The sequence below is a fragment of the Acanthisitta chloris genome, unplaced genomic scaffold (assembly GCF_000695815.1).
Source record: "Acanthisitta chloris isolate BGI_N310 unplaced genomic scaffold, ASM69581v1 scaffold5540, whole genome shotgun sequence".
Classification (NCBI taxonomy): domain Eukaryota; kingdom Metazoa; phylum Chordata; class Aves; order Passeriformes; family Acanthisittidae; genus Acanthisitta; species Acanthisitta chloris.
The window spans coordinates 33,850-55,054 of NW_008652087.1; the positions used below are offsets into that span (position 1 = coordinate 33,850).

At 38.7% G+C, this 21,205-nt stretch overlaps 1 protein-coding gene across 1 annotated transcript; it reads right to left on the reverse strand.

Annotated features, from left to right (window-relative positions):
• Window positions 1-3,159: 3,159 nt before the first annotated feature.
• Window positions 3,160-21,029, reverse strand: COG2 (component of oligomeric golgi complex 2; the record flags this gene model as incomplete). Its single annotated transcript, XM_009075813.1, has 10 exons — window positions 3,160-3,597; window positions 5,171-5,351; window positions 7,321-7,460; window positions 8,462-8,604; window positions 9,726-9,798; window positions 10,391-10,591; window positions 11,982-12,133; window positions 13,348-13,409; window positions 16,420-16,559; window positions 20,903-21,029. Coding segments are annotated over 10 exons (1,321 nt in total), but the record flags the coding sequence as incomplete, so codon positions are not given.
• Window positions 21,030-21,205: the final 176 nt, after the last annotated feature.

Below are 21,205 nucleotides of genomic sequence, written 5' to 3' on the forward strand. Positions count from 1 at the left end.
TTCCCTTGTTCTGGCTTCTGAAATCTGTTCCAAGCCAGATTTATGTTTTTAAAACAGGAAGTTGCCTATTATCAAGCAGTGCAGCCAATGGTGTAGCTGTAAGCATGAAGAAGGCAGCTTCATGCTAATTTAAAAGTCCATGCTAATTTAAATATTATCCCATTTACTCATTGAAGTAATAAGGTAGCATTAGCTACAAATAAAATGTCAGACCATGCAATGTTTCATTTCTATGATGAAGATGAAGAATAACAAAAGGAGTCCCTGGACACACTGATGGAAAGTTCCGGGCAAAACGCTGTTATTCACAGGTTTTGCCTGGGGACTCCATATCCTGTTCAGTGGTTACAGGCAGACCAACCAACCAACCAACCAACTCACTACCCACCAAATCAAACACTTTTCATAAAAAAACACCCTTGTGGTGGAGAGCATCTCTGCACTGACACCCTGGAGTAGAAAAGGAAGCAGGAAAGGGCAGAGACAGGGAACTAAATACTGAGCAGAAGCAGCTCAGTATTTGTTGATGAAAAAAGGAGAGTAAATATTCCTCAATATAGAGTGACCCAGCCAAATATACACACTGCTAGTTATCTTTAGCTTAAAACAATCTGGTCCACTTCTGGTGTAACCCACAACCTTGAGAATCCAGCTACAAGCCACTGCTCTTTTCCTCCTCAAAGCTATTACACCACAAAGCTTAGAAAGGCATAGCAAATGTTCTAGAAGTCTTAGAACAGAAGAAGAAAAAGGCACAAAATCAAGTCTGCATTACTGTCATGAATTGCACTTAAAGAAGTATCTAAGGAATAGAAGGAAGAGAATTAGCAGCAGAAGACATCTCTGCTAGAACACACTTACTTATATGGTAGTTCCCCTACTCCTGATTGATCCACAATATTTGGATGTGCTAAAATTCATTTTACCAAAGACAAAACCAATTCACACCTTTTCTTTCTTTCAACAGGGGTATCACACAATTTTTAAACTGATATCATATTCCACTGAAAGAAAATTAAATGCTGTTCAAGTGAACAAAAATAAAAGATGAGGAACTGACACAGAACCAGTGATGTAGACATTAACTGCAATCATAGGACCATTCAGTAGTTTTGATTTGCTATACAATGTTATTTCCTGCCCTGAAAATAAAGCTGGCCCTCAATGGAAAAGAACAGAATTCAGCCTGTATCCTCAGCAAGCTAATGATGACAAGTACGAAGTGTTGTTATTGCAGGAAGATGTGGGAAATCATGTGCAACTAAAGGGCAAGTAATCACTTCATGCCTTTTTGGTTTGGTACACAGACTGCATCCCTTTCCCTGATTTTGGAGGATACAAAGCTGTTCTATCTTCAATCACTAGTATGCACAGAACTCAGAATCTGCTACTTTGATGCAGTTATTGTATCTTTTTCACATCTAACCTAGTCTTCCCCTCCTTCAAATTGAACCTGTTACCGCTTGTCCTATCATGGCAGTTCCTAACAAAGAGTCCCTCTCTGGCTCCTCTGTAGCCCCTTCAGATATCGAAAAGTTGCTATGAGGTCTCCATGCAACCTTCTCTTCTCCAGGCTGAACAGCCCAAACTTCCTCAGCCTGTCTTCATAGGGGAGATGCTCCAGTCCTCTCAGCAACTTCATGGCCTCCTCTGGACTTGCTCCAACAGTCTCAGTCGCAGGCTACAACTTACACATCCATTTTATAATAAGGAAACATCATTGACAACAGCAGTAGGTAGTGGGAGCAATACATCTCTACTCCTGACTCTTATTAAAAACAAATGAAGAGGTGTGGGGAGAACAATCTTTCTGGGTTCATCAACTGGAAGCCTGGAAAAATATAATACAGACAGCAAGCTTTATGTTTAAGAGCAATAGGAGTTATGTTCATTCAGTAGTGTGGGCCTAAGGCTGAGGATCTCCATGTTCCTGAAGGAGACAGACAAATCTGTCATATGCAAATTGGTTCACTTTGCTGTTTCCTGCTTCAGCAATAAATTTGGGTGCTCCCTCAGTTGTGTATGTTGCCATGAATGGAGAGATGCTAAGCAAATTAGCAAAGCCAAATCCTGCTCCCCATTACTTACAGTGAATCCAAGAACCACATAATTTTAAGCAGTAGTACTTTCCCCACTGCCCTCCTTTATAAAATTTATTTTAGAAATGTCATAGCAGCCACCTATCCTAATTGATTCAAGAGGATCATGATCACACAGTTGTGTCTTCTCAACTGAAACACAGTTAGTTCTCCAAAAGTGAGGAAGGAAAGCCTTAATGTGATGAGTGGTCTGCTCACTGCAGCTTCAATGCTACATAACAGCCACATGGTACAACCTTTGCATCTCTAAGTACTGGGAAAACTTGCATCATCTCAGCTCCTTCATTAAGACCCAAATACTTCAGGAAGAAACGGGTATTTTTCATTAATTACCACGAACTAGAACTGCAGTTAAAATTTTCACAGGGTTGAAACAAAAGCACCAAACCCCCAAACAATACCCAACAAAACACAAACAAACCCTTCCTTTGCTCTACACAGGACATTGTCTCATTCCAAAGCCTCTTACTGCCCCCAGGCTGTGTTACCAGTCCCTCACATGGCCAGATCACTCTTGGTTCAAGTGAGGTCTTTGCTAATCCCCCTGTCATTTTAAACCCTAATAACACTTACAAATTTCCTGCTGTATAAAGATGCACCTTGTACTGGTGTAATTAGGTTTGAGGTTACAAGAATTCGACATGTATTCAGATGAGTTCTAACAGACAATGTAACACAAACCAGAAATACAGCCTAGTGAATTTAGTTTGAGGGAAAACAGGCAGTCTGAATGTAACCACCCATAAGTTAAATACTTACATTAGAAATTATTTTTGAAATTTAAAGTGCTTTTTGAGCTTTTTTTTTCATGCAGCACTTTTCACCAACATGGTCCATGAAAAATACAAATTAGTAAAATGGAAACACTGAAAACCCAAAGAGGAGCTAACTATATCGCACAATGACAGAAAGCAGAAAAGTGCAAATCAGTAATGAGAAATAGCAGAACCCTGTTCCTGTGAGCACTTTCTTTATTCCAGAAGAGTTTAAATAAAGTTTGAAAGTTTTTGACAGCCATCAATGAATACATTCGATTAAAAAACATAAGGGACATCACAAGTTAGGAAGACAATTTATTACATAGTATTTTCAACATATAATTTCATTCTTCTACATCGTAAGTTGTACAACAAAAATAAGAAAAACATTTTCTTCTACTTTTATCTATAGTAGAAATTTTAGAACTTTTGGTTGCTTTCCATATAATGGAAAACAATGGTAAATTCTCAGTCTCTTGGTGAAACGAGCCTATCTTGACAGAAGATACACTGATTTGTTGCTTGAGACACATTAGGAAGCACTTAATTGATACTTATTTGGTAAAATAAGGAAGAGTTAACTTCTCTCTTCCTTTTAGGGCCATTGCTCATCTTCAATCACATGCTTTCAAAAGTATCTAGGATTGTTCTGCTGTAGCCTGATCCTTGGCAGTTAGAACCAGCTCTGTCAGAGCTGAAAAGCTTTTTATACTGCTTGTTTCCAGTCCCATCTTTCGTATCTAAAAAGACACAGAAAAAAAACCATTAAATCTTGTTTAAAACATCGAAAGCTCACTAATTATATTCTACCTTTAGTGAAGCAGATGTTTTGTCCAGCATCAATGTGCAGCAGAAAACCACAAATGCATATAGAGCAAACTCTAAAAAAATTTATATCCAGCTTTGCTCAGTTAAGACTTTCCAGTCAATGTAGTGTCTTGCAGGGAAATACTTCATCATCTTCTAGGCAACTTGTAACTAAAGCCAGTTGGAAGTTTTCCAGTGAAGCAGTCAGAAGGAGAAACTTGGCTGTAATTTGGGTTTAATGCATTGATCTCAACTGATTTATTTTTTTTCCAAACTCCAAATGAGATTTCTGGGCAAAACTTTAAAGATAAACATGAATCCATCCAAGAAGAGCCAGCAGCATGATGATGAAAGCATTTCAATAGGCTGCAAAAGCCTATGGTTCTAGCCTTGAACTTCCTGGGAGATGAAAACAACTCAACAAACACAGAGGTTGCTGCAAGTAATTTCTTAGCCAGGAAATCTACTGCTCCGACAATTATAAAAACATGGCCATGAGAAAACGAATAGTGCACTGAAAAGGAAAAATCTGGATCTAACTAGAACCATAATGACATGATTCTGAAAAGGTGTTTGCTGCTGGAACTATTTGTAATATTCACATGTACCAAAACATGTCCTAAACAATGAGGAATAATCTATCCCAGTTTGGCTTAAATTCACACTGCAGTGATGTTTGTGCACATAATAGGAATAAAAGAACAAAATTCAACCCCAGGCAAACTGACTAATGATAGTTCTTGTTAGTAAGATTTCCATACTTCCACCCAAATCTTCTTCATGATAAACTCTCATATCTGAGAAAAGCATATGCTCACACACAAGAAGACTTAATCTACCTGTTACAATGCATCAACAGCATCTGCTCATAAACAAGACTGACAACTACTGCTTGGCAACTAATGATATGGATTTGCACTTGGAAGTTTGTTTATTTCTATATATGGTTTTCAGAAATACATGAGTACAAAACAGCGTCCTTATACAATTTGATGCAGCTACTGCCCACATTTCCTGGAATATTTTCTTCTTTGATGTGTTTTGTTTTTTAAGCTTTCATATTTGGCACTGAAAAGAACTTGCTGTTGCACAGCACAGCAAATCACATTAGTCTTCACGGCTCCTGGGAACAGACCCTTGACTACACAGCAAGTCAAGGCTAGAAACACCCTGAGAGAAGTCAAACAGGAGCAGTGCCATGAAGAAGTTTCTATCAGACCTAAGGAAAGTCCATGCCCTCTGGCCTGTCCACACAGTAAATGAATTTTGAATGCTAAAAAATACAAAGTTTGCATGTCTCAGAAAGGGCAGGAAAGCATGCATTGCTCAAGTGGTATCTCCAGTCACCTCCATTATACCAATGTGAAAAAACAAAGCAAAAACCCAAACCGACACCAACAAAGCTCTCAAGACTAAAACCAGAGGCAAGCTTTCCTTTCCTCTTCTATCTCACTCCTTTCCAAAACCAGTAATAATAATAAAACCCACTTGTTTCTCATAACTTACTTGTTCTCTAAAATACTCAACGTCTAGGGCCAGCTGCAGTCGGATTTTGTTATCATCACTCATGCCCCCATTTGTACCAACAGGGTTTGAAGTTGCAGTTCTTCTGGCTTGCTTCAGCCTTTTTAGGCTCTCTTCCATTTTCTTAACAGAACTGAGCACATCAGATACAGTTTCATAATACCTAAATTAAGGAAGAATAACGAGAAAGAAAACAATTCCACTTTCACAGAAAGGCCTACTTTGCACACAGCAGTACATCACTTGGCCCTGAGAAAACAGCTGAACAAGGCTGGGAAGAATGGTTTTCCTTGCAAGGAAGCTACTTATGTTTTCATCATTATCAATTCATCAGTACTTCCATCATTAGTTCTAGAGGTCAATCTGAAGATTACTATTCAGTCTTGAAGGCTCCTTCTCACCACAACATTTTTGACCTGCTCAAGTTGTTTGTACTAAAGTTGTGACCAAGGAATGCAAGTGCTCAATTTTAAGCAGTCTAAGTCAGCCTCTATAATCAACAGAACACTGAGGAAAATTGCTGCTACAAACAGGATAAGAATAACAGCCCGAGAGACCAAAAAATATGTATTTTTTGGCAACTTATGGGAGTGTATATGAGAGCATCCGTGCGCACACCAGTCAGAAATGCCTATTTCTAAAATGAAGAAGCTGATTCAAGCAGGAGGCTCAGGAAGCTGGCAGGAAAGGTCAGAACACTAATCCTGAACAAGAAATGGCAGAGATGAAATAAAACACCACTTCCCACATACTGGGATCCACATTAAAGAAAGCATAGAATCAAACAAAGTAAACATATTAACTAATCAACAGAAGCTGAAATCCCTGAAGTTGAAAAGACTGAAATCCCATGCCTAAATGGGAAGGGCATAATATCATAATAATCAGCAGATGCCCAGGACAGTGAGTTGTTAAGAATAGCTAAGAGGAGAAAATAGAGCAACAGTGGGAAATTAGAGGATCCATAGGAGAAGTGACCAGATAGAGCTGTGTTCTACAATTTGCTAAAACCTGTAACTTTCAAAGAGCTTCTCTATGAAAACCATGAAATTCTATGCAAGAATTAAGGAAGTTGAAAAGTTGCTTACTTTTAAACAAGGAGACAACAGAAAGCAGGCAAGGTTTTTTAAAGGATCATCACTGAAGAAAAAGTGCTTGCCACTGCCATGGAAACTGTTTCAAGATACCATTCTATGAAAAGTAAAAATATTCCTATAAAAGTCAAACGTGTTCTCTTTTCATATCTTGGTATTTCTTAGTCCCACTCACTTGTGACTTCCCACTTCTGCTATACTGCCAAGTTCTTCTGCCATTTAAGCATATGCTTTAAGTAGCCCCCAGTGATTTTTAACCAGTTTATGCTCTTTTCTAGTTTTATCATTTGGATGCAAGAATATATTGTCGCAGCAGGAAATTAATTACTTGTATCTGTATTCTCAATACAGAAACTACAATGTTCCTCTATTTAATAAATTCACTTTCCTTGTCTCATCCCTTGTCAGTAAGGATAAGACATTTTAAAACAAACTGATAAAAATAGTAACAGCAAGTCATGAAAACAGAATTCAACAGAAAATTCTAAGGAATGAACAAATTAACCTGCCAATCTTACTGGTGTTTAACCACTGTCATTGTGTTTAACCTAAAACTTAAGTCAGTTTTGGCAACTTTAACATGGAAAGTGAGTAGCTGCTTTTTTTTTTTGGGGGGGGGGGCACAATATCTGGTTGGGTCCAAGGAGCTACAGAACAGCTACTTAGAGTGGTGTCAACCATGTTCATTGAAAATAACTGGAGGTTAAGGTCTTATATCATTTCTGAAACAAAATGCAAATTTTTAGTTCACTGTTGCATTACTAGAGCTAAACAATTTTTAAATGCCCTATCCACGATGTCACAGTTTGCAGAGATCTGAGCAGAAGGCAGGTCTCTGCATTCCCTGCTCAGCTTTTCATATGCTTAATACACAACACCAGAATAAATCTGAAGAAACAGACCACACCAAAAGAATGGTATATTCTTGTTTTCTTTACACCTGAGTTCATTCATAGCATTTTGGTTTCTTCCTGTGCCCATTCAATGGATACTGGAGTTTTTAATTAGAGTGAAGACTATTCTATTTGGTTTTCTTACCTTTGTGTGCTTTCAGAGAGAGCACCTTCCAACCACTGATGAACCATGGACTGCTTCAAGGTATCTTTGTATTCGTTCTGAAGTCGGTAGAAGGGCTTAAGAGCACTGTCAACATAAGGTGAAGCTTTAGTTGGCACCTCCTGGTAGATGACAGGGACAGAAGGTGGGGAAGAAAGAACCAGTAATTTACTTACTGAAAGTATCAACACCAAATTCCAGCACATATATAAAATGCTAAGCCTGCACCTAAGGAAAAAGATACAACCTCCATTCCGGACAAATCAATGAAGAGGTCACTATACATAGGAAAGACACCATCATTCAGCAGTGTTATACAGTGTGATATAATACAGAACAAGGTTAAAAATGACCAAAGCTTTCTGAGAGATGCATATGCCAGCCACTCCCATTATCAAGGTATGATCCTCAATGCTTTTTCTGCTCATGCTGTTTCCAGAGAAAGCTGAACAGACTCAATACCCACAACAGACTCATATCTTTGTTAAACTACCTACTGTTTCATATTATACTTCACTAAACTGAAGACGTTGTTCCTTCTGTTCTTATACCACTCTGCTCCCTCACCACATTTTCCAGAAGAATGCTTTTGGGATAATATGCCCTCAGTATCTTCTTCTCAGCTAGTTTTGGTTGCAGAGTGCTTCATCTCTCCAGGGATTAGCCATTCTCATCTAGTTCTTTCTGTGCAAGATACTTCTGAAATCAAGTCAAGCATCTAGCTCACTGGGAAGAAGTTTTTTGACATGGCAGGCACAAGTGTCAGTCTCCTAAAAGAAGTCTGGCACTCAACAACACTGCACCTTACAGTATATGCTGTGACATAAGGGGAACACACTTATCCCCATTAATCCTTCTTCTTTTGCACATCAACAGTTCTACTCTTTGCCCTTTCTTCCGTCTCAGGCCTGTGCTCTCATCATTGTCACCCTACCTTAAATTTTGAAAAGACCATATTTGTTTTTCCCTTCACAGTGAAGCAAAGAATAAATCCCTAAGTTATCTCAAAGTATTTAAAATGGCTCCTGACTGTCAAGCAGATACGGCCAGGCCTGAAGAACTCATAACAATCTTAGCAAAGGCCTTTCTGAGATTTATTTTTTCATCTGCAGCCAGCACTGACCTTGTTGGTTCTCCTATACAATCTTGGAACTTCCAATGCACTCTTCAGGTACGTGAAGGAGGACTCACTGAGATCCTGGATAATCCTGTTATTCAAGGTAGGCATGCAGGCTGACAGAGAAGCCTTTGAGTCTTCCAAGGCTCCTATTGAAGTAAAAATGCTAAAGTTTAGACTGACCTACCCTGCCCAGTCACAACATAAATCATGCAAACCCTCTCATCATCCCAATCTCACTCACCATCTGGTGTCAAATACAGGAGAGGCTTACTAAATGAATACACATCAGCCGTGTATAAAACATCACCAGTAACACCAACCATTCCTCAGTCAGAAACACAGATGGAGGGAAGGAACAAAAAAGGGGGTAAAGCAACATTCTCAAGGTTCACTCGTTTTTCAGTACTACCAGTAAAGCAAGGGACTTGAATCAAAAGGCTCCAACCTTCCAGGGAACCTGTCCTTGTGAAATTATTTCTCTCTAAATTCCCTATGGAATGGCCGGAACATGCTCAACTCAAAGCTGACAACAAACCATCTGAGTGGGGCATGTGCACAAGCTCCTATAGACTTGGACATCTACCAATGATTCTGACTTAGAGATTTAAGTGGAATTTATGATGCAGAACTTCTGGCTATACTTGAAGACATGGACTAGTTCACTCATGCAGCTACATGTCAAGCTAAATTAAAATCAGACTCCATATTTCACATAAAGAATGATCAGATGAAAAACAAACCAGACAACAAAAAAACCCAACATCCCAAACCTAAACCAAAACACAAAAAAAGAGGCTAAAATACTTCATTGCTTTTGTCCTCTGAAGTTTAGGTATTTAACTGCAATACTTCGATGACTCATGTTAGAGAGTTGTCAGGCCTGAGAGAGAACAACCATTTTAGAAAAGTATTTTAGTACCACCTGGATAATGGAAACTCTTTACTTGCCTCTTCCCAATTTCTTTTACAAGTAGGAATTTAAATATATTATATGAATCTTCTAGTATAAGGTCCTCACCTTCTGGAGAAGAATCCTAAGAGCACTTCAGCCTCACTCAATTTTCATTGTTAAACATTTTGCAGACTCAACACGTCTGTCCGAGATAGCTTCTATTTAACAATTTAAACATAAAGGAAGTTTCACTAAGTAATAAACACACTCCTATTTTCAAATTCTCACTGTAAATAATAAAACAGTGTAAAAGCTGATTTCCTTTGGTTAGCAGAGGGAATTTGGAAGAAAGAGGAAAGAGCCTCTCAGCTTTACCTGCAATACAAGAAACATTCTTGAAGCCAATCATTTCAAGCTTTGGTTTAATCATGTCCAAGATGTCAGGAATCTGAAAAAAACCCAAACCAACAACAACCCAAAAGTTATATACCCATGTTATAAACATGTTAATTACTTTAGCTACATCCTGCACAGGAATTTATGCCTACACACTAAATCCTCTACCTTGCTATTGTTCCCAGAGGAAATAATTTAGAATTAATGAAATCCACCTGCAACTTACAAGTTCACATATTACAGAAATTTCATCATTATTGACTAAAAATACAGAGAATTTGTCTCTACTAGAAGAAAATTAATACATCTCTTATTTTCATGATTCTGGATCAATTTATCAGAATGATAAAAGCTTTTTCAACCTCGAAGACTAAAACCAGTGAACATTTAAAAAGAACCTAACATTAAAGCTGAATGCTGCACCACACTCCAAGCTGCAACAGAGACTTAACTAGCAAAGGTATGACTGTCAAGAGTGAAACTTTGCACTGAACCATTTATTTGAGGTGATATTTTCTATATCAGACCGCCCGAGTTTTAGCATTTAAGATTAAAAAATAACTTCATGGTACATTTTTAATGCCCTTAACAAGATGCCAAATATCAATGAAGACTCTTTTGTAACGAAAGCCACAAGCACAAACCTGATCCTGGAGTTTGTCCAGATCTGCAGCAACATACACCAGCTGAGTACTAGATATAGAAGACAATGGCTGACTTTCTGGAGAAGACCCATTCCCTTGGTCTTCACTAGGGCTGAGGCTTACAGAAGGTTCCTTTCTACCTACTGGCACAGGTTTTTTGCTTTCCTTCATATTCTCACTGGAAATGGGCCTTAGAGAAACCTGAAACATCAAACTGAAATGTGAACCATAGCAATAGTGAAGGCAGTTAAACTTGGACAAATTGAAACAGTATATAAAAGGACTGGTAAGTTCTCAGCAGTAGAATGCCACACTTTGAATGGATATTTGCATTCCTAAATTATGCAAAACCCAGTATTTTTATAAGAAACATTTCTGTGCACTACAAAGTTGGATGATTTGGAGCAAATCTGTCACTATAGTAGAGGGCAGTCCAGTCCTACAGCAATTTTCACCTGTATGATGTGCAAAAGAACTACTGCACTGCTGCACTGGAGGTATGTGCAAGACCAAAAATTTGATCATTATCTGCTTCGCAGAAACACATTTAATTTTTGTATGCTGAAATGCAAAATCCAGTGGAATCCACTCACTACTGTCTAAGAACTCCTTTCTCCCACCTCATCAAGCTCTCTGCTGCCAGGCACGTGCTTCACTCCACTACTCTCTTTTAACTCTGGTACTTATCAATGCCTTTCATGAGCTAATTTAGCTGACAGAACTAAGTCACTGAGTCACAAAAAAAAATGATAAAGGAAGACCTTACTGCTGTCTTCAACTACCTAAGGGGCATATATAGAGAAGATGGAACCAGCTATTAGCTTGAGGTACAGTGAGAGAGTAAGAGGCCACGGATATGTACTGTAGTGAGGGAAATTCAGATCAAACAGGAGGAAAAAGTGATCAGTCATTAGGTCAGAGTTCTCAAAGAGGAGCAAAATCACCATCTCTGCATATACTCAAAATTCAACTTGAAGAGGCTCTGCACAACCTCATCTAAGCTGGCCCTGTTTTGAGCAGGAATCGGGACCAGATGACCTCCAGAAATCTCTTCAAATCCAAATTACTCTATTGTGCTGTCTTTCTGTGACACAAGAAACACGGGCAAACTTGTATGGCTGGGAGTACGGAGTCGAAGAGCAAAATGATCTCTCCTGCATCAAGAAACTTCTGGTTTTACATTCTCAACACTGAGCAACTGATCTGTATTTTTATTTGCAGCATTATTTTTCACCTGGCTCAGTTTCACAACCTCCTTCACTGTATCAACAAGTAAACACTTACACAAACAGAAGAAAACCAGGACTACTTCTTTCAGTGGTGGAAGCAGCATTAAGCATATATGGAAGTACAGCCTTGGCAAGCATCAGACAGTGACACTGCAGCAGTACTGATATTTTGGTGAATCATGTATTTTGCTGGATACTTTTTATAAACCAAACTCACCAACTGGTGGAAAGCGTTAAAGAATGTGAAGTTTAGAAACCCCCCCCAACACTTAAATAAAAGGAGGTCACCAACTTAGTTTCATGAGGTCTCTTACTGATGGACACACCCAACCACCAACACCATAAACATGGTGTTCTCTTACCTCAGTGACAAACACAGAGTAGCGTGCCAAAATCTGCAGGCTGAGTTTCCAGAGACGGTGTGCTAATAACGGTAAAAACATCTGATCTGACCAGCACTTCAGAAGGCTCATCCAGACCATGTGAGTGGCCAAAAGACAGTATGAGCTGCCGGCTAGGAACAGACAACAAACATCAAGTTCCTGAGCTGTAACACCCGTGTAATCACATTATCTGAGGTTTTTAAAAAAAAAAGTATTCCAAAGAGATACAATCATAAAGAGATAAATTATGCATTGTCTGAAACAAACTCTTAGAATTTTAGCTCCTCAATGCTTTAGATTTCAAATTCTAAGTCTTGCTGTAGCTATGCAGGCAAAAGCAACAAATGAGAATATGCCTGTGACAAAGGCAGGAACAGCTTGGCCAAATAATCCGCTTCAGGAGATAATATTTCCATGATATTTTATGGCTGTCTTATGAAGAAGTTATATCAGATATGCCTGCCAGCCATAGCATAATACTCCATCAGCACTAAACTACTGCTTCTCTCAGAGGTATATATCTGCTATAAATATTTAAAACAAAGTAGGAATATCCATATTTAAACCAAAGACTTTTAAAGCAGTTCACACAGTAATATTTCATAGCATACAATTAGAAAGCTAAGGGATGTGTCTGCAAGTTCCAGGCCTACGCGTGAAAGTGGTAACATCTATCCATTTTGTCTCCATTAGATTTTTTTCTCCTTGTTCTCTTCTGTATACACACACACACACACACACACACACAGATATTTATGTGGTTCTTAGATGCCTTGCTGGTAAGTATTTACTCTGTTAACTAAAGTGAGTTTCTCTGACTACAATATACTTCTAATGAATATACCATGTTTCCCCTTCCACTCTAACTCTTCTTGCTCATAGCTCCTCATCTGCTCATAAATCAACGTAATGTTTTTGGAGCAGACACCAAGACTACAAACCAAGGTAAGCCTAAATACTGCCAACAGAGAGCCATTTTTGCCTCTACATAGTGCTACAGCAATTAAGAGAAATAGCTCCAATGACACAGCAAAGCCTTTCGGTTGCCAGTTAGGGGATGTCAAATGCTAATTTCGTTGCCTCTTGCACTCAGGGGATGGTTCCATAAGTATGTTAATGACTGCTGACAAAAGGGGTGTTTATAGTAATTAAAGTGGCCACTGAACAGTACTCTCATATTGCCACCTTATAAACAGGTATTGTACTGTTTAATCAGTTAATCAGAAAGCTCATGTGAACCACAGGATGCACATTACTGAACACGAACAGACAGGCAATAACCACTGCTACTTATACCACTCATCACTTCACAGTAGAGAAAATATTTTTTGCAATAAAAGTTTACCTGGTGCTTCCTCTAGTGTATCTGAAAGTGCTTCTTCTAAGGCCCCTGCTATTTCTCTGAATCTGGGAGACAGGAAAGTTTTGAATATTACAATTCAACAGTTGCTTAAACTGATGCCTAAACATTTTTCAGTGCTTACTTTAGTATCATTTCAATGCGCTATCAATGCACACACACAGATTTTAAACGTGGGGCTCCTTTAGCCCAGCTTAAATTGGGATATAACCCACACCAGCATTTCAACGCTTGAAAGAGAACCTCTGACATTTTACAGGCACATTCAAAGCTTATACTTTGGGAAATTATTGAAGTCATGGTTGCAAACATTATCAAAATGATAGCTCAGAGTGACAAGCCCTCAGCTTTTTCGAGGAGTGAGGTTTTTTGTTTTGTTACCGCTCTTAAACTAGAAGTGAACACATTGTCTCATACTTGCTTTAGCTGACCTTCAGGTATGTCATGTGAAACTGGGGGCTCCAGCTTTCTGCATGTTTGTTAATGAACAGCAGCATAAGGTTCTGCAAACAATTCTGTACCTAATAAAAATCAATAGTTCCTCACAGGATACCTTGACCCCCTTTTTAAAAAAAAATCACCCTTCAAAAAAGGAAAAAAAAATAAAAATTCACACCTCTACAATTTTTAAGTTATAAAAGCAAAAGTTATTATTAAAACCTCTGATACTTTTCTGTATTTAATGCATGTTGAACAAACAACATAGCATTTCCCTCATCTAAAAATTGTCAACCAAGGGCTGCAGAAAATCCTTCTTTAACCAGGTTTTTCCTGCAGGCACTGAAACAAAGCTATCATTTTAAGCTCCCCTATACAAAGTTCTACTGTCATTGGTTTCTCCTTTTTTCTTTTATGTGCCTCAGTAACTCTGTAAGCCTTTCTATCCAACTTACTAATTACAAACCCCTAGGGCTTCTCTTAAAGCCTCTTAACTGTCACTCGCACATCAGACACAGGGATACCATTGTTAACAATGACATAATTTTTGCCAAATGTTTCCTACATAGGAAAATAAATTTCCCTAATTTGAGGTTCACTACCGTTCCACAATCAGTTGTACTGACACAACTGAAAGAATGGCACAGGAAAGAGTTACTGAGGCTGCTTGTGCCACCACTGCCACAGAAGAAATGCCTCAACATCCATTTGCTCCTCAAAGGATCATTTGTAAAGGCTTTAGTGATGGCTGATTTTTATGGGTAATTTCTGCAATTGAAAAAAAAGAAAAAACCCCAACAATCTGAACTATAAATGCCATAGTGTGAGATAACAGCTCAATAAAAATCTTGTGTGACTCCCAAGGATATTAACACACATCAAAGAAAAAGCTTCCCTGAAATATATAATTAATGTGTCACATTATTTTCACAATTGTGCACTAAAGAATTCATGGCACTTCCAAACGTTATCAGATTATTCCAACATAAAGGAATAATACGGTGAAAGATGAACCATCTGCTGTTATCCAACCATTTCTGGAAACAGTGTAAGATTGAGATTTACAGTAATCTTGGCTTACAGGAAAATGATTGTTTAAAAAGTTTTTTAAATCAATCAGACCTCAAAGTACCTAATGGGAAACATTTTTGAACAGAAAGAATATGCTGGAGCTCCATTTCAATTTTATGAGCAAGAGCATCAAAGTTTGGTGGTCTCTTAGTAGAAAAGCTGCACTTTCAAACACAAGGGGCAGAGGCACAGATCTATTAGTGATATGTATCTGTTAAAAGGCTCATAATAGCTACAGTTTCATGGACACTTTTAGTTTGCGCACTCAGCACCACTACTGTAGGGAATACTCCTGCCCCTTCCATTGGGCCAGCAGGCATATTTGTACAGTTGAGAGGTTTGGAGAAATTGATTGGACTTGGAGTCAGCCTGGTTTTTTTTTCCTCATCAGTTCACTGCACAGCTGCAGGAACAGATGTGCAAGCAAAAACCAAACCAGGATATCAGATGCTGTGACTACTGTTCTACAAAACATGGGGAACCACCAAAACATTAAGACCCTGCTGCCAGCTCCATGATCCTGTCACTTACATTAACTCTACCGCCAATTCCTGGGTGGAATTTTTCAGCAAAAATATAGATTTACCCTGGATTAAGGAAACTGTATAAATGTGGCTATTGTACTGTTATTGCCAGTTATAGAATCATGCAATAAAAAAAGACCACTAAAGTGATTCAGGTCAAAAATAAACATCAATTTCTCTTCCCTCTGCTTTGGACCAAGAGAGATCACACGAGGCACTCTCGGGTCACAAAAGACTTTATCAATGGCCCTCTTGCCTGCCTGGCGGCTTGCTATCCAGCTCTGGAATCAGACATGTACACTACACTTTCTGAAAATACAGATACACATTCTATTTTGTTCATTAAAATTCTTGCATTACTACAATTCAAACAAGGCTTTCTTGGGTCTCTCTGCTCCTTTCTAGCTGCAAGGCCTATAAAAGGTAATACTACAGGTACATCAGACCTGCTGGAAGGGTAGGCTAAAAGTTATTACTTAGCTCCACAGGTACATGGAATATTAGGGCAATCTTGGGGAAGGCCCAGCACTTTAAAAGAGCACATCCTATGAGACAAAAAGGATGTCAGAAACATGGCTAGATCTGGAAAGCTACAAGCTGTCAGGTCCTTTAATTCTCTATTTCTAAGGATAAAGACTTCTTGCATCATAGTAAGCATTCCTCTGGATTCGCACAAATAGCATCTTTCAACATAAGTTTAGTTCCATGAACACTGGAGAAAAAGAATTTGAAACAAGAATTGAAGACTTATCTAGATCTGTTTGTGAGAGCCTTATGAGTAGCATATCAAATTTAGTGTAACATGGTACATATTGAAGAGTAGTTGGCTGTGATTTTGCTAAATTGTTGAAACACATGTACAACAGTTACCTGACATAGCAATTAAATTCTTAATTTAATTTCTACTTTGATTTGCTGATAAGTGAAACTTTGAACAACGAGGAGACCTGACCTTAAGCCAGGTCATCCTGCTGTGACTAAACCCTATTTTTGAGAGAGTGAACACAAAAAAATGCATACTGACCTTATTTGAAAATACACAGGCAAATTCCATTTGTTGTTAAAGTTGTGATAAGAGGGATGAGACCTTAACCGTTTCACACTGGCCTGGGAACCACACTGGCGTTCAAACTTTCTTACGAAATCCATACTCGTAGTGTACTTCTGCAGAAAGAGAAGGAGCATTCTGATCACACACAGGGTCCCAGCACACAAGGAAGGCCACCACCCATTCCACAGAACTCTTGTACCATGCTACACTGAAGCCCCAGGTTCAGCGTGGGCTGCCCCTATCACCTAATCACATAAGGCTAAAATCCTGGATTGCAGTGAAACCAAACCAATTAACTTGTAGGTGTTGCTCAGTGGTAAGAAAAGCTAGCACAGGGCACTTCTAAAAAGCATAAAACTGTCCAAACACACCAAACAAGCAGAACTGATCAGAGAGATGCATCAGTGTTTCTGAGCACAGCCAGTGCTGCACAGTACTGAGAAGAGAGTCAGACACAGGAGATAAAGGTATACAACAAACAGAAATTATCAGGAACGAAACTCAGCAGCCCACAGAGCCAAACACACGGGAGAATGGAAGCATGATATTTTCTTCTCTTACACAGGACCTATATTATAAGAATTTCTAGGACTGTTTCCCTAAAAAAATTCTGCAAATACCAAATATTTGCAGAAGAACCTCAAACAATTTCAGATAAACTAACTTCATCCAGTGCATATTTCTAATAAGATATTTACAAAGTTGGTTGCAAGGAAAAAGAAATTACATTAATCCCCAAATGTACTGTAACATATTAATGCCCTGAAAATAATGAAATAATAAATGAAATCATTCACAAAGTAAAAAGCCAAACACTTGAGTGAGAACCAGAAGCAATATTGTACAAGAAGTGCTATTTTGCACAAAACAGACCTTGCTAGCAGAAGCTTATGTAAATAAATCTAAAATCAAAATACACCTACAGTTAAAATTACCTCTGTGGAATGAAAATGTTTGGCTTTTGCACAAGTTTTTTCTATTAAATAGAAAAAAAAAAGGAAAAAGCCATAAACCCTATCATTCATTCCTATTAATGCACTGCAAAGTAACTGAAATAAGCCTGACTGAATCTCTCAGTGGTTCTGACTTCACTGCAGCAAGCGCAGCAGCAAGAGCAGCAGCAGGGCTTTTACCACAACCCAGAGCACTTACGTGAGTGATGTGATTTTGCCTCTCAAAAAGCACTAAAACCTTGTCAGGAGAAGCCCCTTGTGTTGCTGCTTACAGGTTCTGCTCTCGAACTCCCCTGTGACCACAGGACATGCACTGCTATGGGCAATGCTTTTGTATTGTGTATCTCCGTAAGCTGGTAACTTTCTGCTGTTTTTCTTGTGACATAGCAGTTTCAGTATTCTGAAAACTGGACACAGAAGCTTTTAGGTAACTGCTTTTCTCCCAAGGTGGCTGTAGTTGCAACACAAGGGACCCATAAAAGGTATCGGAGTTAGATCCAGAATGAATGACACAGATCAGTGCTCTTTCAGGCCTCCTTTCTCAGCACTGTATAAAAGCAAGCAAGCAAGCTGTTAATGCTCTACTACCTGAAGTCAGAGGTATCAACTAAGCACTCTGAAAAAACCTCTCACTTTCAAAATAGAAGACAACTCAAGAGACATCTATCTAGTTATTGATAAGATTATACCCAAGAGAAGGAACTAACTGCAAGATTAGTTCCCATTTCAGCTTCTAGGATTGGACTGTTGACTGCACAGTTGTTTAAGAGAAGATAAATTAGGAACCACAGTGGAGCTATTTTCAAACAGAGGAACCTTAAACCTAATCTCAAACGAGTATTTAGGGATAAAAGAAGTGTTCTTTCCAAATACCTGCAGATCTACAAATCTGACTCAGAAATGAGGACACATCAACATGAAACAATTTTTAAAAACCCACAAAAACCTCGCAAAAATAGTTATTTTGACACACATACTTAACACTACCAGTCTGATTTTAAAGGATTTAAAATAAGTGTTTCCATTCCCCTTTCTCCTCGACATCTAAAATACCTCCTAACAGATAATACTGCATATTCAAACTTTTCAGCATTAAACCTACACATACATACATATGCAAACACACCTGTTGAAAAAAGACTACTCTGCATTTCTACCAACTGAGAAAACAAAGAAAAAAGATTACTGTCTAAAATCTGTGCTGCATTACTTGGCTCATCCACAGTGCAGAAACAATTGTAAAGGTTCTTTCCCCCCCCCTTAATTCAAAACTTTAGTCTTTCGACATGTATAATAGCATTTTTACACTTGGCATTTCAACTCCTATTGATTTTCAGGTAAAATATTTTAATGATTTTAATGACTCCAAGTCACTTAAGTAGTCAAAAGCAGCCTGGAAAATACTTTAGACTTTCTACATGCTTTACGTAGAAGCCATGGGTGGGTGTTGGGTTTTTATGGGGGGATTTTGGACAGTTGGCTGGTTTTCAAATAAACATGATGCTATTATTGGTCAATATCAGAGTAATACAAGATTACACGCTTTTAAGCAAACCCAGCTTTTCTGAAGATAAAATACATTCCTCTGTAAACCATGCAGCTCAGAGCAGCAAAAGGCTCACAATTCAAGGCCAGGCTGGATGAAGCCTTGAGCAACCTGATCTAGTGAGAAGGTGTCCCTGTCCATGGCAGGGGGTTTGAGACTAGATGATCTGTAAGGTTCATTCCAACTCCTAAATTCTATGATTCTCAGGAGGGAGGGTGTGCTGGTTTGGGCTGAAGTGGAGCTAGCTTTCTTCACAGTGACTATTATGGGGCTGTGTTTAGGATTTGTCCAGGGCACAGGGTTGATAATGCAGAGATATTTTTGTTATTGCTGAGCAGTGCTTACACAGAGCCAAGGCCTTTATTGTTTTCCGTACTGCCAGGCTGGCAAGGAAGTTGGGGGTGCATGGGAGATTGGGAGGAGACACAGCTGGGACAGGTGACCCAAACTGACCAAAGGGATATTCCATATCATATGACATCATGCTCAGTATATAAAGTGGGAGGAAGAAGGAGGAAGGGGGGACATCTGGCCTAGCAACTCTCTATCTGTACTGAAGCCCTTCTTTCCTGGAGAAGGCACCAGCCTGCCCGTGGGAAGCAATGAATGAATTCCTTGCTTTGCTTGTGTGTGCAGCTTTTGCTTTCTCTATTAAACTGTCTCTATCTCAACCCATGAGTTTTTCTAGCTTTTACCCTTCTGATTCTCTCCCTGATCCCACTGGTGGGGGAGTGAGTGAGTGGCTGCATGCTGTTTGGTGACTGCCTGGGGTTAAACCACAGCAGAGGGGGAACACACTACAGTATCATTTGCATGGCACTACCACAACCTTCTTCAACATCCATTTAATTTGCTTCTTATTCAGAGCCAGCCCTGCAAACAATCACTGTCATGCCAGTCTGCCTTCAATTATTCAATCTCCCTGTACAAAAGAGATCTTAAATTCCAAGAAAAAAATGTAAGTATTTAGTAAAAGCAGTTTTGCATGAACACTGGAAGAACCATATGTCTTATAAACCTCCACCAGCAAGCCAACATTTCCCTAAGTCATCTGTCCTGACCTGTTTGCTACGCCTTCCTTCAGACAATTTATCACTGCGTCCCATCTCCATCTTGAAAACTAAAGGTTTCACACTAATCACAAGTCAAGCTGCAAGGAAAAACCATCCAAGTTTTTCAGCAATCATGGTTAAATACAAGCAGACAGGACATGAGGTAAAGCAGAAAGCTCACATTTTCTATTTGTGACATACTAATAAAGTACCATTAGTAAAAGATGAACTTTTAGAGGCAGAGCAGTAGTGCCAATGGAGAAAACACAAGAGTGATAAGTCTTTTAAATTCATTATTTAATGCAAACTTGCTTCATAATTAGTTGTGATACCAGAGAAAATACTCCTTTTATGTTCTAAACCTGATGGCACTGCCTCCAGGTATTTTTCTTTCTTTTAGCTGACTTGTGTTTCTAATCACAACATACTCTGCAGCACTGTAAGGCAGCAAAAGCTAAATCAAGCAAGTGAAGCAGAAGTTTTTTAGCCTTCCCATAGCACTGAACAAGTGGCAACCCAGGTATTTAATTAACATGACAGCCTTTGCTACACAGAATTCCTAGGCTTGGGCGAACACTGGGGTCGTTCACTCCCACCTTCAATTATGTTGCAATTCTACAACTAAGAAAGAATTATCTACTCCCAAAACATATACTTAAGGCCAAATTCACATGACTAAATGACTTCAATTAACTTCTGTATGAACTTTCCTGACAAACTTAAGGGGAGAAATAATTCCTCAGAAAATCAGAACAAGTGATCTGAGATAACCTCCTCTTCAGAGCCATGCAACAACATGAATTCACACAAAAGCAGCAGAGGGGAAAAAAGCTAGAGAACACCAACTCATTCAGTTTTTGTGTGTGCCAAAGAAGTCAGAAATGGAAAAAACCAAAATTAATTACCTCATGAAACACATCTGGGTTTCCAGGGTTAAACAGGGATGGCAATTTCTCTTCTAAACCTCGTACGATTTCTGGCCACACTGAATTCACCAAGAAATCATATCCAGGAACAGTATCTGCTTTTTCACTGAAAAAAAAAATAAAATCTGCAATTATTCCATGGTTATATTTTACCATCAGGCTTCTATTTGGAGGTAGGGATAACTAGAAAATACAGGCACTGCACTAGACACAAAATAATTAACTTTTTTTACACAGTTATGCTGATTATTATATTAATACATGTTAATATATTATTAATAT